The sequence below is a fragment of the Corythoichthys intestinalis genome, chromosome 16 (assembly GCF_030265065.1).
Source record: "Corythoichthys intestinalis isolate RoL2023-P3 chromosome 16, ASM3026506v1, whole genome shotgun sequence".
Taxonomy (NCBI): domain Eukaryota; kingdom Metazoa; phylum Chordata; class Actinopteri; order Syngnathiformes; family Syngnathidae; genus Corythoichthys; species Corythoichthys intestinalis.
This window is the reverse complement of record NC_080410.1, coordinates 23,198,019-23,211,144: the sequence shown is the minus strand read 5'-3', so window position 1 is coordinate 23,211,144 and position 13,126 is coordinate 23,198,019. Positions and strand designations below refer to the sequence as shown.

Genomic DNA, 13,126 nt, shown 5'->3' with positions numbered 1-13,126 from the left:
AGCTGGGCGAAAGGGCGGCCACAGATTCAATTTAGGAATAAACCGCATCACCCCCAACCCATCTGCTTGTACATAAAATGAGCGTGAAATCAGGGTGAATGCAAGACAAGCAGCTCTAAGCCCAAGCGGATCAGGTGAAAATGTCAAATTTGAACCAAGGTTCTGCAAGGCCTCACACTGCAAGTTCACTTTTGATAAGAGTTTAAAAAATAGACAATACTAAGGGGATGTGGGTTTATTTAACATGCACATATTTCAATGCAGCCACACAGACGATGTAGAACCAAGATGTGGAACCAGATTGTTCCGTCCAACCACCCACACAGCATAGCAGTCATACGAATTTGGGTACCCATCTTTTTTACACTTTTGGGATATTGGGGTTTCAACAACCACACTACTCCCAGAAAAATGTTTCAACACCTACACTTTTTGTCTTACCTGCATATGACATAGTAACAGCTTTTTCAAGTGAACGCACATTTTTACTGGGTAAAGATTTCAACACCCACAATTTATATCATGCTTGGTCATTGCGAACAGTTTCAGCACCTGTATTTCCGACAATTCCAGCAACTTTTGTCTTACTTGTGGGTCTTGTCCCGATGAGAGGGTTCAGCACCCACACTTTCCTGGTGTTATTGTCTCCATCACTCCTTGTGTGTCACAAAAAAGTCAAAGACAAAGTCATTAACACCTACGCATGTACTGTTTTGACGGCTTAGAATTTATGACAATGCCATCTCACTTTTTCGTGTGTGTCTTACCTCAAGGTGGTGTCAGCAGCGTCCAAGAGTGAGCGTGCGGTACCCTGTGACTCGGGCCAGTACACCAAGGATGGGGAGTGCTGCCTTGAGTGTCCACCCGGCGAGGGCGTGGTCAGGCCGTGTGGTGCCAAGCAGACCGTGTGTGCACAGTGTCTCGATAGTAAGTTGCATTTAATACTGTCTAAATATCTACATATTTTGTATATATCCAAAAGATTTGAATTTCAAGTTTTGAACTCTAATAAAGAAAGTTGTAGTTCATTTGAATGTTTTGGTTGAAATGGAATGGGCAAAATAACAAGGAAATACAAATTTCTGTCAAATTTCAGTGCTTTGCATTGATATTTACTGATAAATTGAATATCATGTAAAATACAATACATGACACGTTAAATACACATGGACAGATTTACAACAAAGTTAATAAATAATGATAATAGATAATGAAGATGGTAATAGTATCACATAGTATATTCTCAAGATACAATCTAAATTAAAGGATCAAGTAGTAATCAATTGTGAGAATAACACATTTTATATCCTACTGATCATAATGCTGTTAACTGAATGCATACAATATTAGTTTACGGGCAGAGCACAACAAAAATAGTCACTAAAAAGGCCAGACAGCAACTTCGCACTAACTTAGACTGCTGGTTATTCATTCATTCATTTTCCATGCCGCTTAGCTAAGCAAAAAATACATTTCAATTCAATTCAATTCAATTTTATTTGTATAGCCCACAATCACAACAGAGGTCTCAAAGGGCTTTACAGAGGCAATATGATACACAATTAGAAATGAAGCAACAAAGATGAATAGATACAGTTGAAGTCCTGGGTATCCCCTATCCTAAGACCCTCCATGCCGGCAAGGAAAAACTCCAAAAACTCCAGAGTCAATTGGGAGAAAAATGAGAAACCTTGGGGAGTACCACAGTCAGGAGAGATCCACTCCCAGGACGGATAGACAGGAACCCCAGAACGGCTAATGGGAATTAACAAGCGAAATTGTAGTCCGTAAAAATACAGTGGAGTAAAGGAGCAAGAAGAGGTCCCTCTGGTCAGATGAGACGGGGGTAGCAGCGAGGACGTCAATCCAGCCAGGGGTCCGGACAGTCAGGAGGCTGCAGCTGAAAAATAGCCCCTCCCCGGAAGGGGAGTGGGGAAAGGGGACACCGGGTGACTAGTGATGAAGAGACTAGACAACTAGATATTAACATTGGAAAATAGAAATAAAGTAAGACAAGTGGTAGGTAGAGTAAGAAAAGGAGATAGAACTCAGCGGCTGTACTGCCCCCAGCATTATAGCTTCTAGTGCAGCTTAAACTAAACTGTGAGTCTACTCCGACTTCAACTGGCCTAACCATAAGCTTTGTCGAATAGGAACGTTTTTAATCTAATCTTAAATGTGCAGACTGTCTCGGCTTCTTTAATACTAGCTGGAAGCTGATTCCATAAAACAGGGGCTTGGTGGCAAAAGGCTCTAGCTCCGACAGTACTTTTATAAACCGTGGGAACTACCAGTAGACCTGCATTCTGAGATCGGAGTGTTCTGTTGGGGCGGTATGGAACGAGAGCATCGGTGAGATAAGATGGTCCCAACCCATTAATGGTCTTAAATGTAAGAAGGAGTATTTTAAATTTAATTCTAAACTCGACTGGAAGCCAGTGAAGTGCCTGGAGCACAGGGGTGATGTGCTCTCTTCTATTGGTTCCTGTTAAAAGTGTTGCTGCTGCGTTTTGGACTAGCTGAAGACCTTTTAGAGAGTTTTTAGGACAAGCTGCAAGTAGGGAGTTACAGTAATCCAATCTCGATGTAACGAACGCGTGAATTAATTTTTCTGCATCACTTTTAGATAAAATATTTCTAATTTTGGCAATGTTGCGCAGGTGAAAGAAAGCCGTTCTACAGGTTTGTTTAATGTGTGCTTTAGACGATAAGTCAGGGTCAAATAAAACTCCTAGGTTTTTAACTGTGGCGCTGGAGGCTACACTTACATTGTCCAGAGTGACTATCTGGGCAGATAAAGAGTCTCTAACACTTTTCGGGCCTATTATAAGGACTTCTGTCTTTTCAGGGTTAAGTAGAAGATAGTTAGTGCTCATCCAGGTATTTATATCTCGGACGCAGGCGCTTAGTTTTTCTACTTGCCTGACCTGCTCAGGTTTAATTGATAAATACAGTTGTGTGTCGTCAGCGTAACAGTGAAAGTTAATGCTATGTTTTCTGATGATATTACCTAGAGGAAACATATACAGCGTAAACAAGATGGGCCCGAGGACAGATCCTTGTGGCACACCATAACTAACTCTAGAGTACGATGATGATTGCTGGTTTACATTGACAAACTGGTACCTATTAGATAAATATGATTTAAACGAGCATAGGGCTGCTCCTCTAATGCCTATGTCACATTCTAATCTCTGCAATAAGATATTATGGTCGATTGTGTCAAAGGCTGCGCTCAGGTCCAGCAGAACCAGGATCGAGACTAATCCAACGTCAGCGGCAAGTAACAAGTCATTAGTTACTTTAACTAATGCGGTTTCAGTGCTATGATGAGCTCGAAAGCCAGACTGGAACTGTTCAAATAAACTATTGTCCTGTAGGTGCTGACAGAGCTGTTTAATTACCACTCTTTCAAGGACTTTGGAGAGAAATGGTAAGTTAGAAATAGGTCTATAATTGGCCAAAATATCAGGATCAAGAGTAGGTTTTTTCAAGAGCGGTTTAATAACAGCATATTTAAAGGACTGTGGCACGTAGCCAGTAACTAATGAGGTATTTATTATATTTAAGATAGTGTCAATAGTTAGAGGCAGAGTCTCTTTAAAAAGTTTGGTTGGGATTGGGTCGAGGAGGCACGTTGATGGTTTGGAGGACATTATAATTGAAATTACATCAATTTGGTCTACAGTGGTAAAGTTATTTAATATTTTAGAGGGTTTTATAGGAGATTCCGAATTCTTTGTCTGCACTTTATCAGACCTAATAACTGGAAGTGATTCATTTATTTTATTTCTAATAGTTGCGATTTTATTGTTAAAAAATTTTAGGAAGTCATCACAGCTAAGGGTGGTTGGGATATAAGGTTCTATTGAGGTGTGACTGTTTGTCAGCCTTGCTACAGTGCTGAACAGAAACCTAGGATTATTTTTGTTTTCCTCTATTAAGGATGAGTGATATCTGGTTTTAGCCGTACGCAAGGCCTGCTTATATGTCACTAAGCTGCGTTTCCAGGCAGAGAGGGTGTGCTCTGTGTTGGAACGGCGCCAAAGTCTTTCTAATTTACGTGTCGATTGTTTAAGAGAGCGTGTTTCAGCATCATACCAGGGAGAGGCTCGTCTCGGCTTGACAAACTTTAATTTGGAGGGAGCGACGACATCGAGGGTGGTACGAAACGTAAACAGAACACGATCAACAAACTCGTCATTAACAGCAAGGCCGGGCATCGTTCCTTCATAATTAGATGTCATGGAGGCAAATATAGGCTGAATTATCTGTTTATACTCTGAAACAGAGCGATCACCTAATGTCCTTTTCATCTGAGTTCTGGTCACTAGTGGCGGATTATCTTGAAGCACAAACTGAAAGGTAATTAGAAAATGATCAGACAGTACGGGGTTGTGGGGATGGACACTAAGATCACTAATCTCTGTACCGTATGTTAAAATCAAGTCCAGGGTGTGCTTGTGACTATGAGTTGGTTTATTTACATTTTGAATGAAGCCAGTCCCATCTAGTAGGTCATTAAAGGCCTTACCAAGGGAGTCACCTTCATCGTCAACATGTATATTAAAATCCCCAACAATTATAATTCTATCCCAGCTTAGCAAAGTACTAGATAAAAAGTCAGAGAAATCTAACAAAAACTGTGAGTAGGGACCAGGGGGACGGTAAACCTATATGAAAAGAATTGGTTTTTGGTTCTTCCAGTTAGCGTCTATAATTGATAGTGCTAGACTTTCAAAGGAGTTATAAATGTAATTAGCTTTACTTTTTGGGCTCATACCTAAACAAGAGTGTGATATTACTGCCACCCCCCCTCCACGGCCCGTGCTTCTAGCTGTGTGAAAATTCACGTGACTTGGGGGTGTGGATTCATTAAGTCTAACAAAGTCATCCTGCTGAAGCCAAGTTTCAGTCAGGGCCAAAATATGAATATTATAATCCCCAATTAAGTCATTAACTAACAGAGATTTGGGCGAGATTGACCTGATGTTTAATAATCCGCATCTTATATATTTATTATTACGAGCTATTTTATTTTCACTGCTATCAGGGACTATATGTATTAAATTCTTTGGTCTCGTTCCTATAGTACTCTGTTTTCCCCTGTTCACTATACGAGGCACGGACACAGTCTCTATCTTCTGTCCTGAATTTTGGATTTGTGACAGCTCGGAAAGAGGCGAGCGGTCACTACTGACAGAGTTGTGTTTTACACTACAACACTGCGCCCGGGCCCCCACTCTGAAGTGTCACTTTGGGAGACTTAGTTTGGCGACCAAATTTCGAGTTAAGAGAGCAGCACCGTCCCAAGACATTTATCCAAAGAAAACTGAAATGTGTCAAGTTTTTCATTCACAAGACACAAAAAGATAAACCATCACTGTCTAAAACCAGTGTTGTCACTACTGTAATCTGATTTCTTTCTTTTAGTAACGAGTAATCTAACGTGTTCAATTTCTCAGACCAGCAATCTGATTAGTTTCCTTATTGTCTGTGCGTAAGTTTTGTTATTGTCTCATTACGTACAGTGCCTTGCAAAAATATTCGGCCCCCTTGAACCTTGCAACCTTTTGCCACATTTCAGGCTTCAAACATAAAAATATAAAATTTTAATTTTTTGTCAAGAATCAACAACAAGTGGGACACAATCGTGAAGTGGAACAAAATTTATTGGATAATTTAAACTTTTTTAACAAATAAAAAACTGAAAAGTGGGGCGTGCAATATTATTCGGCCCCCTTGCGTTAATACTTTGTAGCGCCACCTTTTGCTCCAATTACAGCTGCAAGTCGCTTGGGGTATGTTTCTATCAGTTTTGCACATCGAGAGACTGACATTCTTGCCCATTCTTCCTTGCAAAACAGCTCGAGCTCAGTGAGGTTGGATGGAGAGTGTTTGTGAACAGCAGTCTTCAGCTCTTTCCACAGATTCTCGATTGGATTCAGGTCCGGACTTTGACTTGGCCATTCTAACACCTGGATACGTTTATTTTTCTATTCCATTGTAGATTTGGCTTTATTTTTTGGATCATTGTCCTGTTGGAAGATAAATCTCCGTCCCAGTCTCAGGTCTTGTGCAGATACCAACGGGTTTTCTTCCAGAATGTTCCTGTATTTGGTTGCATCCATCTTCCCGTCAATTTTAACCATCTTCCCTGTCCCTGCTGAAGAAAAGCAGGCCCAAACCATGATGCTGCCACCACCATGTTTGACAGTGGGGATGGTGTGTTCAGGGTGATGAGCTGTATTGCTTTTACGCCAAACATATCGTTTTGCATTGTGGCCAAAAAGGTCAATTTTGGTTTCATCTGACCAGAGCACCTTCTTCCACATGTTTGGTGTGTCTCCCAGGTGGCTTGTGGCAAACTTTAAACGAGACTTTTTATGGATATCTTTGAGAAATGGCTTTCTTCTTGCCACTCTTCCATAAAGGCCAGATTTGTGCAGTGTACGACTGATCGTTGTCCTATGGACAGACTCTCCCACCTCAGCTGTAGATCTCTGCAGTTCACCCAGAGTGATCATGGGCCTCTTTGCTGCATCTCTGATTAGTTTTCTCCTTGTCTGAGAAGAAAGTTTGGAAGGACGGCCGGGTCTTGGTAGATTTGCAGTGGTCTGATGCGCCTTCCATTTCAATATGATGGCTTGCACAGTGCTCCTTGAGATCTTTAAAGCTTGGGAAATCTTTTTGTATCCAAATCCAGCTTTAAACTTCTCCACAACAGTATCTCGGACCTGCCTGGTGTGTTCCTTGGTTTTCATAATGCTCTCTGCACTTTAAACAGAACCCTGAGACTATCACAGAGCAGGTGCATTTATACGGAGACTTGATTACACACAGGTGGATTCTATTTATCATCATCGGTCATTTAGGACAACATTGGATCATTCAGAGATCCTCACTGAACTTCTGGAGTGAGTTTGCTGCACTGAAAGTAAAGGGGCCGAATAATACTTTTCAGTTTTTTATTTGTTAAAAAAGTTTAAATTATCCAATAAATGTTGTTCCACTTCACGATTGTGTCCCACTTGTTGTTGATTCTTGACAAAAAAATTAAATTTCATATCTTTATGTTTGAAGCCTGAAATGTGGCGAAAGGTTGCAAGATTCAAGGGGGCCGAATACTTTTGCAAGGCACTGTATGTAGAATGAAGAATATTGTAGTCATGTACGAAACGCATTTTATATTGAAAATGTTAGAAAAGTTCACGCTACGTCTTCGTTTTGATGGTAACCACTCAAAGTTCTTCCTGTTTTGGTCTCGAGTCACATGCGCTAAGTGTTTTAGGACTGAGAAAGGTGTGTGCCAGTGGGAGTGCACATTCCAGCCGAGTGCAGACACCTGTTGAGATGTGTGAGGGAACGTTGATCTGTGTGTGTCCATGAATGAACGTGAGCATTTTTCCTTCATTCTGGACAGTTCCAGCGATAGGTTGGAGCCGCTACATGCGTGACCTTTTCGCAGCTTTGCCGTTGCAACGGCGTGAAGTCGGCAACCGTTGTTTACATCATATTAGTGTTGCACATTTATGCCATGAGGTAATATGTTCTTTTAGCATCTTTGGGATGTGTTGTGATTCCAGTTGAGTGTAAAGTGCTTAATTGCCGCCACATTTTGTGGCCAAATTGACCGCGTGTGTGTAAGGTGTACTTCCGGGTTGTGCGCCCGCCCCCACCTTTGTGTTTATTGCACTGTGCAATTAATTAATTTGTGTGTTGTTGATTATTGTGCAGTCAATTTGCATTGTTTTATATTGGTACTGATATGCTGTTAACCCTAACCCCTAACCCGGAATTCAGAATTTTTGACATTAGGCTTATGTTCGCGTTAGCTGGGTTTAATTAGTTGGTGGAGTTGATTTCAACAAATTCCATGCAGTTTGTCAGTTATTTGTTAGTTTCAGGACTCCGGAGTGGCTAAGCTAGTGCGAGTCAATGGTGGTTGAAATCAACTCCATCGACTAATTCAAGCCCCACTAACTTGAAGATTAAGTCTTATGTGAAAAATTCTGATCTTCCCCTTTAGATTCCTGTATCGAAAAGTCAATTACTCGATGACATTTTTCTGTTGCCATTTTTATGTTGAAGCAGCAAAAAGAGAAAAATTGGCAAAAAGTAACTGATAAATTACTTTTAAAATACCTGAATTACTTTGATAATAAATTAATCAGTAATGTAACTAGATCACTTTTTGAGGCGTAATCAGTAATCAGTTATTAAGTTAATTTTTCAAGTAATCTGTGACAGCACTGTCTCCACCCCGCTGATCAAGGATGTGAGCTTTCACTTTTCCACAAGGCCACTTTCCTCCAAACTTTGAGTTAGAAAAAATATTTATACCTATAATTTCCTAAACAAGCCAACTGGATTCACTTTGAACTTCAAAACAATCAAAAAATTATGCTCATTTAATATGCATTGGCCCACTATTGAGGACACATTTTTTGGAACATGTTCCACAAATAGGAAGCGAATTGAACACATTTCTTCACTCAGGTTTACCTTGTTCGTTTTGAGTCATCCATCAGGAAATGGGTTAATTGAATCTACTTTCAACTTTAAAACAGATAATTTTCACCCAAAGTTTAACAAAAGGACTATACATGAAACACCTTGGCCCGCTGTGTGGACAAAAGCCATCATAAATCCTAAATTAGTCATGGTTAAAGTAACAATTTAATCACTTTGCAAGCAATAAAACAGTCTAAATTCTTAACTTTAGTGACCGTAACGTGACACAGAGGTAATTCACGTCACAGAGTGCACTCTTAACTATCATAAAAGTGTTGGAAGTGAAACCGCTGTCAATATTTAAAGGGTAAAAACAATAAAACAAATTAGGTAAAATTTGCTCACAAGTGTCTACACCTATGGAAATGTTAAGGAGTCTTACTGCTTTAAAGTGAATAAAATAGAGTAAAAAGTGGTAACTTCCATCCTTATCTTCACAACTGCAGGGTAATGTTGGCGCAACATCTGCACTTTCCCTGATGAAGTTTCACATCCCAAGTTTTCGATGCACACCTGCAAGGGATGTGGTCGTTCCAACACCATAACTAGTTTTTGTTGCTCTCATTTTGACACTGAAGCGTTTTTCTTAATGCCTTAAAATGTTGCAGAAGCACACAAAATGCTGAGTACTGTAACACTATAATATACTGTAATGTATAATATAATGTAATGCTGAGTATTGCAACACTGGCAAGAGACAAAGCAACAGTGAGTGCAGAATCAATTTGTAACAATAACAACAGAGCATTATTTTTTTTATATGATTTGTCTTTTTGAATTAACCCAACCAATTTTTTTGTCTCCGTTCCTGGACCACAATAACATGATAGTCAAAGCTTCCTCTTTTTCTGTCAAAACACTTTGTATCGTTGTAACATCACCATCAGAACAATATATATTAAAAAAAAAAAAAAAAAAAAAAAAAGATTGTACCACGTGGGAGGCTACACATTCCCCAGTGATGTTTTTATTTTCTTTCTTTCTTTCTTTTTTTTGGGGACAAAACAGACTTGTAAAATCTGTACTGAATTATGTGACGAAACCTTTTTTTCTCTGCCTTTGGCTGACATCTTTAGAAAAGTTTAGCCAAACTAAACACACGCTGGGAATGAAAGTGGATTAAATGTATCCAAAGAAGTGCAAAGTATTGAACGTTCCAGTCAAAATATAGACATAGTGTCCAAAAAGTATCCTTGCAATTTACAAAAGATAAAGTGGTGGTTATCTTGCGGGGAAATTATGTAATGTGGTTAAAAGAGAACCACTTTACAACCACACTGATTAGCATGTCCACTCATGTTCTTGTTTAATACATTTTTGGTATGGTGAACAGACTTTGTGGATATTAATCAGGGTAGGCAAAGTATCTCCTCATCATTGCCAATAGTCTCTCATACACATTGCTGACCAAAAGTATTGGCACTGCTGCAATTTCAGATAATACTCAATTTCTCCCAGAAAATGAATGCAATTACAAGCGCTTTGGTAGAAATATCTTTGTTTATTTTGCTTGCAATGAAAAAGAAAAGAGAATGGAAAATAAAAATTAAATCATTATCATTCTACAAATACCTCCAAAAATAAAAGTATTAATACAATAGTATTGGCCCCCTTTGAAAAATCATGTGATGATTCTCTAATTTGTGTAATTAACAGCACCTGTTACTGAACTGTGGCACATAACAGGTGGTGGCAATAACTAAATCACACGTGCAGGCAGTTAAAATGGATTAAAGTTGACTCAACATCTGTCATGTGTCCTTGTGTGTACCACATTGAGCATGGAGGAAAGAAAGAAGACCAAAGAACTGTCTGAGGACTTGAGAAGCAAAATTAAGAGGAAGCATGGGCAATCTCAAGGCTGCAAGTCCATTTCCAAAGACCTGAATGTTCCTGTGTCTACCGTGCGCAATGTCATCAACAAGTACAAAGCCCATGGCACTGTGGGTAACCTCCCTAGATGTGGACAGAAAATAACAATTGACCAGAGATTTCAATGAAAGATTGTGTGGATAGTGTATAAAGAACCGTGACTAACATCCAAACAATTCCAAGCTGTCCTGCAGTCCGAGGGTACAACGGTGTCAACCCGTACTATCCGTCGGCGTCTGGATGAAAAGGGACTCTATGGTAGGATACCCAGGAAGACCCCACTTTTGACCCAGAGACATAAAGAAGCCACGATAGAGTTTGCCAAAACTTACCCGAGAAAGCCAAAAACATTTTGGAAGAATGTTATCTGGTCAGATGAGACAAAAGTAGAGCTTTTAGGTAAAAAGCATCAACATAGAGTTTAAGGGGAAAAAAACAAGGCCTTGCAAGAAAAGAACACTGTCTCCACAGTCTAAAATGGCGGCGGTCCCCTGATATTTTGGGGTTGCTTTGCTACCTCTGGCACTGGACTGCTTGACCATGTGCATGGCATTATGAAGTCTGAAGACTACCAACGAATTTTGCAGGATATTTTAGGGCCCAGTGTCTCCCCCAGAGGTCATGGGTCTTCCAACAGGACAAGCCCCCAAAACACACTTCAAAAAGCACTAGAAAATGGTTTTAGAGAAATCACTGGAGACTTCTAAAGTGGCTAGCAATGAGTCCAGACCTGAATCCCAAAGAACCCCTGTGGAGAGATCCGAAAATGGCAGTTTGAATAAGGCACCCTTCAAATCTCAGGACCTGGAGCAGTTGGCCAAAGTTGGTCAAAAATTCCAGCAGAGCATTGTAATAAACTCATTGATGGATACCGGAAGCAGTTGTTCGCAGTTATTTTGTCTAAACGTTGTTCTACCAAGTATTAGGCTGAGGGTGCCAATACTTTTCTCCGGCCCATTTTTGAAGTTTTGTGTAAAATGACAATGATTTATTTATTTTTTCCCGTTCTCGTTTGTGTTTTTTCATTGCAAACAAAATAAATGAACATATTACTACCAAAGCATTTGTAATTACAATCATTTCCTTTGAGAAATTGAGCATTATCTGACAGAATTGCAGGGGTGCCAATACCTTTGGCCAGCACTGTAGCCCCAATCTCTCATTTATTTGTCTTACATAGCGAGAGCTGCGGTGGCAATCCACTCCTTCCTTCCTTCAAAGTGCTGTTTGTGGTTCAATAAAGTGATCATACATAAGACCTCAAAACATTGGTTCCTGATCAAAACAACAGGACTTGCAGTTTCTCATTGCAGTGAGTTGATATGTGTGCAGAGGCGCAGCAAGGGTCTCCGGGGGCCCCAGGTGACAAGTAACATGGGGCCCTTCGAGCGTGTGCAAGTAAGGGGGACAGTTGGACTTGGAGCAATAGCATGTTTAATAAAAGTATAATAACGCCTCGATCTCATAGAGCGCTTTTTAGGACACTCAAAGTGCCCGGCTTCTACTACTACATTAGGACATAAAACCACAGTAACATAATACACTCACCACTGTCTTGCTTCCTTTCCTCCTCTTCTGCTTTTTTTCCTTCTTTTGTTGCTTTCAGAAGGATAACTTCTCTTCATTTTGGATATACGCCAATTAAAAAAAAGACCAAATCGCCGCTCACTCTCACTCTGGGTCACGTGAGGGAGGGGGCGGGGTGTAGAGCGATTGAAGGGGCCCCATCATGGAACTGAGACACAAGGCTTTCACTGGCACTGTCGCACTTGTCGCTGCGACAGTGCAGTAAAGCTGCGTGTGCTAAATCTGTTGGCCCTCTGGGGGCCCCTGCTGGCTGGGGGCCCTAGGCAATTGCCTGGTTTGCCTAATGGGACGCGACGCCTCTGTATGTGTGCAAGGGTTAATTAGCAGGTGCGCGACTATAATTTGCTTGCTTTTGATTGTCCAGTCACGTTCTGCCAAATCGTTCACTATGTAATGAGCCTAATGAAATTTTAGGACGATTTAATCTCTTATTCACAAAAGATGATTAAAATACATTAACATTTTGGCTGCTCCCAAGCCAACAGCTGCTTCTCCTTTGGTCAGTAGCCAACAAAAAACACAACTGATCTGCACTGTAAATTCTGTGATTCTTTATTGCCCTGTGGAATCATAAAATAGATGGACCTATCTCTCTTGACTGTAAAACATTCATGAACCTGAACAGCCTGCTCTTTGTTTTAAAATCGCATGCGGATCATATTCTTCCAAGTTGCGGCCGTAAATTGTAGTCAATGATTTTGTGTTTATTCACCCGCCGTTTCCCAATCGTTCAGGAGCCCTCATACTCCCTCGCACTCTTGTCAACTATCCATTTTTATTTCTCTATTCAAAAAAATCCTCTTCATCCTCCCCCTTATCCCCCCTGTAGTGATGACTCACCCAACTGTACTGGCGGATAAATTGGTATTAGGAAGCAGCGCACCTGAGGGCTCAATCTGCTCATTCATCATGCATACTGTTACATGAATGCAGTTTTGCTATCGGCCCACCGCTAATTAAACGCCTTCGCCATGCTTATCAGGAGCAATTATTTTCAGCCGAGTTGTACTTACATGTGCGCGCCTCTTGAGAGGTTACTTTCAATTTTCTGCGGCACGTGGCGAGTGGAAGTCTTAATGCGGCTGAAGCCCGCGGGAGCGCTGCGGCCAGGCCCAACTCACCTGCGCGTGTGGCTGAAATGCTCGACTGAATC

General features: G+C 40.7%; 1 protein-coding gene across 1 annotated transcript in view; it reads left to right on the top strand.

The window, feature by feature from the left end:
* The window catches only part of ngfra (nerve growth factor receptor a (TNFR superfamily, member 16)), a 60,071-nt gene that overhangs the window by 5,350 nt on the left and 41,595 nt on the right, over positions 1-13,126 (top strand). Inside the window, exon 2 of the mRNA XM_057817511.1 lies at positions 774-927. Within this exon, the coding sequence (XP_057673494.1) occupies positions 774-927 (154 nt within the window). The remainder of the gene's footprint in view (positions 1-773; positions 928-13,126) is intronic.